This window comes from Gavialis gangeticus, unplaced genomic scaffold, assembly GCF_001723915.1.
Source record: "Gavialis gangeticus isolate Ggan-Ray unplaced genomic scaffold, GavGan_comp1, whole genome shotgun sequence".
In the NCBI taxonomy this organism is placed as follows: domain Eukaryota; kingdom Metazoa; phylum Chordata; order Crocodylia; family Gavialidae; genus Gavialis; species Gavialis gangeticus.
The window spans coordinates 15220307-15229185 of NW_017729019.1; the positions used below are offsets into that span (position 1 = coordinate 15220307).

An 8879-nucleotide genomic window follows, 5' to 3' on the forward strand; every position below is an offset into this window, starting at 1 on the left:
CAAGCCTGTTTGAATGGTAGTTTTTCAAAGGCTTATGAATCAACCAAATTTAGATGGGTTTTCATGTGGCAGCAAAAGGCACATCCCTGATGCAACAATGAGCCGTTGGCCAAATTTCTAGTCTCAGCTCCAAAGCATTTGGCTGTCAAAGCATTTCAAAGAGGTCACCAGGGTTTGTTTTTTTTGTTTTTTAACTCGGGCAAAAAAAAAGTCTTTTGTCTTTTGTCTTAGCTTTGCCCCTGGGCTTGGAGCTTTAAAATTTTTTTTTTTTATTTTCCCAGAGGCACTGTGTTTGCATTGGGTCAACAAACAGTCGCTGCTGAGCTTATCATTCTCTCTCTATCATTTTTGTCCTTCCACTCCAGGGATAGCTGCAGCTCATCAATTCTAGAAATGGTCTTTGTACGTAGCAGTTTTGCACCTTAGCCTGGTTGAGCTGATGGTACTAAATACGTGCGAGGCACTGTGTTTCAGAAACAAGAAATAGGTTTTAGCCACAGCTCCATTTTTCCTTCTGTCCTTTCAATGCCAGAACGTCTGGCAACCCCATAAGTAGAAATCAGCAGAAAACAATTCTCCCATCCCTTGAGAATTCTTGAAGTTTGCACATTTTTCCTGTCCTGAATTGGACTGAAAAGTTGAAATCTCAAAATTGTTTACGTTAAAAAAACAATGGGATCAGCCCAGGTGAAAGACTGTTCTGATAACGGCAAATCATGTTGCTTTGATTTTGCCTTTTAAATGTTGGGGGGTTTTTTTCTCAAGTTTTACCACCATTTAACTTGAAACAAAGAATAATTTCAAACTGGAAAGTGGGAGTTTTCATTTAAAAATGTCCAGATGGGTCATGTGGACAATTTCAAGACTTGCATTGGAAACTGAGTTGAACTCAACCTGGACCCAGTGTCTTGGTTTTAATGAATCGGCCTTTTTGTGATAAGGGGGTGGAGGATGGGGGACGGAATATGCTTTATTTGAGAATTCCTGACCACCTCTTTTTTGTGAGCCATTTTTGCTCTTACCACGGTATATTATCTCCCTCCTGAGCTCTTGGGCTCTTTCTTCATCTCTCAGCCCCTGCAGCGTCCTGGTGAGTATCATGGAGGGTCAGAAACAACCTGCTCAATATGAGTGAATGAAAGGAAGAACAGTTGCATTTCAGATGCAGCAACACGTGGTAGGAGCAACAGCCTCTTTACCAGCAACCTTTCCCTTGGGAGTATTTCCCATGCCAAGCATTCAAATGACACTCCCTCTAACAGCAACAGCCAGGTAGGAGCAAGATAGCATCAGGCACTGTCATGTTGCTCCTCACAACCATTGACTGTAGCCCAGTCCCCAGTGGTGGGTTCCAGTTCTCTACTGTGGCCACTCAGAGTAGAAGATCCTGTTGAAGTGTATAAAGGCCTGCCTGGAGCCCAAGTCTCACTCCCAGTTAGGAGTCATATTAGTCCTGCAGTGCCTCAGGAGATGGTTTGGACCTCAGACTTCTATGCTCTTGTGCATATTTATTTAAAGAAGAGAGTAGAGGTTGATGCCAGGAGGTCAGTGCACCAACATCATCCTTCTGGGGGCCTAGATTCTGATCGATTCCCAGGCTGATGGTGGCATGAGTGTTGGGACATCATCTCTGCTCCCCAGTGCTTTCTTGATCCCGTCATGACACCAGCCCATGTTGGGAGAGGTGAAAGAGTACTGGAGTGAGGCTGAGATGGGGATGGAGGGAAGGAAAGAGGTGCATTGAAGGAGCTTCGTAGGAGGGGTGAGGGTAGGGCAGCAAGGGATGCTGCATGTGTGAAATGGGGGCACTGCTCTGGAGTAGGTGGGGAAGGGCTGCTGCAGTACAGGTCAGGAGTATGATCACCCCCAGTGCTTCCCCACACTGTGTCCAGAGCTAACTGGTGCACCAGACCCTGGTGCCCTTGGTGAGGCACTTGTTGCTCAGCAAGGCGTCTCCTCTCTCCTTCTGCAGATAGAAAGCATGCACTGGCCTGGCGGAGGCAACTGGCTCCCGTCTTCTATCTGCAGCCTGCCCTGCAAGCCAGGTGAGAGGAAGAAGCTAGTGAAGGGCATCCCCTGCTGCTGGCACTGTGAGCGCTGCGACGGGTACCAGTACCAGCTGGATGAGTTCCACTGCAAGATGTGCCGCTTCAGCGAGCGCCCCAACGAGAACCACACCAGCTGTGTCCCCATCCCCATCGTCAAGCTGGAGTGGAGCTCGCCCTGGGCTGTGGTGCCTGTCTTCATTGCCATCGTGGGCATCATTGCCACCCTCTTTGTGGTGGTGACCTTTGTGCGCTACAACGACACGCCCATCGTCAAGGCCTCGGGGCGGGAGCTCAGCTATGTCTTGCTGACGGGCATCTTCCTTTGCTATGCCACCACCTTCCTGATGATCGCTGAGCCTGACCTTGGCACCTGCTCTTTGAGACGCATCTTCTTGGGGCTGGGCATGAGTGTCAGCTACGCGGCCCTGCTCACTAAGACCAATCGCATCTACCGCATCTTTGAGCAGGGCAAGAAGTCAGTCAGCGCCCCGCGCTTCATCAGCCCTGCCTCCCAGCTGGTCATCACCTTCAGCCTCATCTCTCTGCAGCTGGTGGGGGTCTGCATCTGGTTCATTGTGGACCCTTCTCACTCCATCATTGACTATGAGGACCAGCGGACTACGAACCCCCACTTTGCCCGGGGCATCCTCAAGTGTGACATTTCTGACCTGTCCCTCATCTGTTTGCTTGGGTACAGCATGCTCCTCATGGTGACCTGCACTGTGTATGCTATTAAGACCCGCGGGGTCCCGGAGACCTTTAACGAAGCCAAACCCATCGGGTTCACCATGTACACTACCTGCATCGTCTGGTTAGCCTTCATTCCCATATTTTTCGGGACATCACAGTCAGCAGAAAAGGTAAGGGAGGGAGAGCTGTTGGGAGCAGTTCATGACTGGCATCCTTCATTTGTTGGAAGGTGGGGAATGAGGGGCCCGGAGTGAGGTGCAGGGACTCTGTATGATCCTACTGGATTCCCATAGGGAATGGGGCCTGCTTGCTCCTCCACCTCCATATTCATCAGTTCCCTCTGTTTTTCCTGTTTCCTCTTGGCTCCTTTTCTGTCTGTCTTTTGTTCCTGCTTTCTCATGCCCTGCCTTCCCTTCCCTTCCCTTCCCACAGGTTTGGATGTGACTGGTGCCAGCTCTGAACGTACAGACAGAATGATGCAGTGTCCCTAGATACTCCCCCTAGATACTCGATATGCCCATAAGAGAGTCCTTCTCCCCATCTTTCCCAATATCAGCCAGAGCTAAAGGGCCAATGGTATAATAGACTCCTGTCCTTTATGGAGTGGGCTCACAGGGCTTTACCTTATTGCTTCATACTCCTCCCTCCTACTTCAGCTACAGATTAAAAGCCTGATCCTATGAGGCACTGAGACCCTTGGGGCCTCTTAAAGGTGATGCAGCCTCTTCAGGACTGCTGTTAGTGTCTTGGGAGCTGAGACATGGGATGTGTACATCAGCTGCCATTCCCAGGACACTGAAGCTGTGAGCAGATGGGTGTCATGCTTTTAAATGCACTTTGGCCACCCGTGATTGCCTCAGTCGCTAGTGTAATGGTTTTCCTGGAAACGCAGCTAACTGCAGGGGGTTCTTCTGGGAAGCAAAAGGTTAATCCTTTCCCATTTGGCTGGCACTTTGCTTGGCCGAGGTTGGCCCAGGGGTGAATTATGTTCTGATTGCACAAAGGGGCCCTGAAAATAGGCTGCTTCTTGAGCAGAAGGATTCTTCTGGCTTTCTCCAGTGCAAGGCCAGAAACCAATGGACGAGTCCTGGTCTCTGCTGGTCCTGAAAGGGAAGTGCCGTGGCGCTGTAGCCACCACTATTGGTGATAGATTCTCTGCAGACGGGCCCTCAGACCCTGATTTCCCCTTTTCATGCTTGCCAGGTGTGAAGTCCTGAGCTGCTCTTCACAGCTGTCTAACTGCACTGCTGTTATTTGTATGCTGGTGGGGACTGGAGGACCAAGCTGAGACCAGGGCCCAACTGTACTGGGCGCTGCACAGGCCCATCGGCAGGGACTATTTCTCCACGATCATCTAACTAGTTAAGATAGACAGTAGCAGGATTGTTTTCCCCACTTTACAAATAGGGAATTAAAGCCCCAAGAGATGAGGGACTCAATCCACCAAGGGTATTTAAGCACCTAACTCCTATTGAAATCAATCAGAGCTTGGATCCTAAGGCCTTTGGATCTGGGCCTACCTGACTTGTCTGAGGTCCCCAGACAGGAGCTAAACTCAGAGTACAGCCCCGTGGCTGCAGCACAAAGATGGTCCTGTCCTTGGTGGCTTCCTTGTCCTGTTCTGCATCCATTCATCATGTTCTTTGCAGTCCCTACATCAGTGCAACACCTTCCCTGCCTAACTTGCTGGGTATCTTTGAGGCATGTGAAGTGCAGGAAGTCTGCCTTGGCTTTATCCATTCAATATGAATAAACAGAGGCCTCTAGAGGTTGCTGATCATGTGCCTTTCCTCCACGCAAAACTGGTCTCCCAAAGAAAAGTTGTACGTATGGGAACACTCATTGTGTTACCAGCATGAGGCATCTGGGGAGAGAGACAAGGAGGGAGAGAAAAACAACCCCTCAAAGCTTCCCCTCACTCACTGATCTGTGCTGTACAGTGCTGCTCCTCACTCGATTACTATGTTGCTGTGATTTTAATTAACACCTGTGTGTTTTGGCAACACAAGCTTCTATGACAAATTCCCCCGCTTGCCTGCGAGGGGAAAGATGGCACAACGTGCAGCAGGGAGCAGGGCGGGTGAAAAATGCAATCCATCTCTCTCGGGTCTTGTCGGCAGCAAATTAGGTGGTCTGAGACTGCAATCTGTTAAGCAATGCGATGTTAAGACTCTGCAGTCAGTGGAGATGGGGTAAGCTTAGGCCAGACCCTTATCAGTAATACCGAGAGAGCAGCATTGAGAAAGGTGGAGTCTAGTGAGTGGGGATTATGGAGAGTCTCACTGCCTGCAGAAGGGGTGTGCAGTTTCATGTCTTTCTCCCCAAGAAGATGAATGGAAGGATATTCAAGCCTGGCTGCTCAGCGTTAGCTTCAACTCCATGAAGCACTGCAGGATGCAGCCAGTGCTTATTAATGTCTGAGCGACTTGATTGCAGGCGGGGACTTGGAAAGAGGCACTGATCAGCTTTCACTGCACCCTCCATATCCATAACATTGGAAACGGAGACTTCTCCCCTGTGGATTTTCAATTGCTGAGTGCCTGTTATCTTTTAGGAGTGTCACTATGTAAGTAGTACAGAAGGAAATATTTCCAAAAGGGAAAGTGAGATCTTGCTATCTATCTATCTATCTATCTATCTATCTATCTATCTATCTATCTATCTATCTATCTATCTATCTATCTATCTATCTATCTATCTATCTATCTATCTATCTATCTATCTATCTATCTATCTATCTATCTATCTATCTATCTATCTATCTATCTATCTATCTATCTATCTATCTATCTATCTATCTATCTATCTATCTATCTATCTATCTATCTATCTATCTATCTATCTATCTATCTATCTATCTATCTATCTATCTATCTATCTATCTATCTATCGACCTAGCTCCCTACCTACCAACTAGTAATATTGACTTTTTCAAAGGAATCTCATCTGTAAGAAGCCCAGGTTGTAATCAAGTGAGAATGAGAATCATGAATTTATCAACAAAAGCTCCATATGAATAGGTACGTCCAAAATCCCTAGTAAAAAAGTCCAGTTGCAAAGCAGCTAGGTTAAAATGACTTCCCCTCCCTCACCTGGCTTGTGCTTTATGTAGATGAGCCTTTGCACTGTTGCTCTGGTGAAATTCGTGGCCAACTGCCTGTTCCCCATCTTGCTTCCTTCCCGGTGGGCTGCTATCTCGGACTCCCTCTTCAGGAGTGGGAAGCTGAGTTGAGTTTGGTTTCTGCTCAGTGCCTGGCATACTTGATGATATCTCAAGGCACTTGTGTGGTGATGAGGTGCAGGAGGTAAGTTTAGAAGTACAGGTGTAATGGGCAGCCAGCCCTTCTTTTCACACACCTGCCAGCGGCCACCCTAGCTGGCACCTTCGTGTATCTCCTTGTTTTCCCACTTCTCTCCAGCCACACTCCCCTTTCCTTCTTCTGTCTCTGGGGGTCTTTTGAAAGTGCTGCAAAGGTCTTCCAGGGCTGTGACCCACCAGGTCTTGCAAAGCAGTCTGCAGGTCCTTCCTCATGGTTCCTGATGATTGCCAGGGCTAGGCCAGAGGGGAGTCTCTGTCGATCCAGAGTGGCTCTTCATATCAAAGAGGTGCCGGAGCAGTTACTTGAGTTTGCCTCAGCACCTCCTACACCCATGCTGCTATGACTGGATAGTGCTAGCACAGGTAGACATGGCACCTATGATGCTCTTTGTGGCAGATGCTTTGAAATCTTGGGGGATGAACTGTTCACATTATAAGGGAGGAGTGTTGGCTGAGGATAATGGGCCTTTCCCTGGAGTCCTTCAGGAAAGTGCTCTGAAATCATGGGTATAGATCCTGGGGAAGGGATCTCTGGCTTACCATCCATCTCATGGTGCTATCAGCACTGGAGATGAACCCAAGTCCTGACACATGTCTTATACCTTGGACCAACCTCCTGTTCTGGAGATGAGATTGCAACCAAGTCAAACAGCTTGGGCTGAAAGCGGGAAGGAGAATTAAAGAAAATAAATAGAGCCTTCAGTAGCATTTCCATTTTGATGAGATGGCAGGGGAGATACTAACAAGAAAGCAGGTTTCTTAAGAAATTATTGCAAAACAAAAGCTCCCTTAAAGCTGCCTTAATGTGTTCGGCATACTGTGGGTAATAAAGATGGAAATGATAATGATTGTAGATTATGCGCAAGGTTGCTCACCTCTTCACTGCAGCTTGTCATGGGATAATTTAGGGCTGCCAAAAGCTGGCTGTCAAGTAGCAGTTCAACAATAAGTCTTGCCTCACATTGGGGGCTTGGAATATTCAAGACTTCTCTACTATTAGGCTGCTAACAAGCTGATTAGAGGCTGGGAAAGTGATGTTCCCAACTCCCTTTGGAAGCAAGACCATCATCCTTCTCATCAAAGCATCCTCACTTCCTTCACGTCCACTGAGCAGGAATGGAGCAATGTCCCGGTGCTCCCTTTCTGGGGACAGGATCGTTTGCATGGTAGTGAGACGCACCGGCTTGGTCTAGCTGATCTGCAGATGCTCAAAGGCAAGCAACCTTCTGCTGGCATGAGGGAAAGGTGTCAAGGCTGAAATATCAAAGGAGATAAAGGGGGTTCAGTGCTCAGTGTCTGAAGCTCTTAGTGTCCATCAGAAAGCCCCTGTTAGGAGTTGGTTTGAACAGGTTCATGTTGCCCCCCACTAAATCGTGTGTGTACGCCAAAGAAGGAGCTGGGATTCAGCTGACTGCTTCAGCTAAAGCCCTTGGGATTTGGGATCTCAGTATTTCTAGGCATCCCAGAGACCTCATTCTCCACTTCCACTAACATCACCTGACTGACTCCTGAGTTACCACTGTCATTCCTGGAGAAACAGGGCCTGGGTCTCTTTGGCATGCAGTTGTGGGTACAAGGCTTGCACAGGCCTGTCTTTGACATGCTCGTCTAATGTTCCTAGAACCAGAAAGAGCAGAGGCAAAACATGTTAATCCAGCATTATCCTTCTTCCCAGAGCTGGTTTGGAGGCCTGCTCAAATGTTGAGGGAAGGGAGAGGAGTTGTACTCAATGCACCTTGTGTTTTAACACTTAAATTTGTTGTATTCTTAAATGTATGTCTACCTAACAGCTCAGGAACTGGAGCCTGCTTTTGGCTGCAGCAGGCAGCTGTCTGCTCAGGTCTGCACCCGCAGAGCCCAGCCACTGTAGGTAGCAGTAGCAGCTGGTCCATACAACCAAGTCACCCTGCCCACCTCTGTGGTTATAGGTCTCAGCCAGGTGGATGCAATAAACCTTGCTGTCCTGAGAGAAAAAATACTCCTTCAGTCCTTGGCACTCTCTGGCTGGTGTCGATAGCATGCCTACAGGCTAGTAGGGGGGTTTGCAGAAGGAGCAGGGAGAAAGGATAACCTTGTAGCTCTGGCACTACTCTGGGACTTGGGAGAGAGCTTCTTAACTCTGCCCTGTGAACTCGAGCAATTAATTTCCATCCATTTCCCTTCCCTGTCTCAGGGTAGTAATCCTTCTTACATCTCTTAGGTTTGATCATAAACCTCTTAGGTACCTGACTTAAAGGGTCTTGCTCTTCCACTTAACGTTAAACCGATAGCCAGACTTGGGGGTCAGGGAGGATTTTTCCCCCCCAGCTCAGACTGCCGAGGGTATCAGGGCTTGGGGAAGGGCTTCCCTCTGTAGCTTGAGGCATGGCCCTCTTCCTCAGCACATATTAACCAATTATTCCTCTGCCTTTGCAGATCCCTCACGTCCCCTGTTTCTGACCTGTGGTACATTGCAAGGTGTGTTTGGTTCTGCAATGTGCTGTGTGGTTGTGGCATGTGCGGGGCAGAGTAGATGGTCTTTAGGACTTAAGATCCCCGGTTGTCTGTGCACTCAAGGAACTGACCTTAATGGCTGGAGAGGCCCCTCCTGCCTTCTTTTCCTATAGACTGGAGGGGCAAGGAGTGTCTCTGACTATGGGCTTGTGGGTGTAGTGTCTAACACAATGGGATCCTGGCCTCAGGGAAGGCCTGTAGGCACTACCAAGGGCATCCTAGATCTAGCTCTGCTCCCTTAAGGTGGCTTCATTTAAAGCGTGTCTGCATACACATATATGTGCATGAGTATCTACACACGTGTGTACACACACACACACACACACACA

The 8879-nt window shown here is 48.5% G+C and overlaps 1 protein-coding gene across 1 annotated transcript in view; it reads left to right on the plus strand.

The window, feature by feature from the left end:
• GRM4 (glutamate metabotropic receptor 4) overlaps nt 1-8879 on the plus strand; it is a 266804-nt gene that overhangs the window by 228656 nt on the left and 29269 nt on the right. The window contains exon 9 of the mRNA XM_019514184.1: nt 1973-2908. Within this exon, the coding sequence (XP_019369729.1) occupies nt 1973-2908 (936 nt within the window). The remainder of the gene's footprint in view (nt 1-1972; nt 2909-8879) is intronic.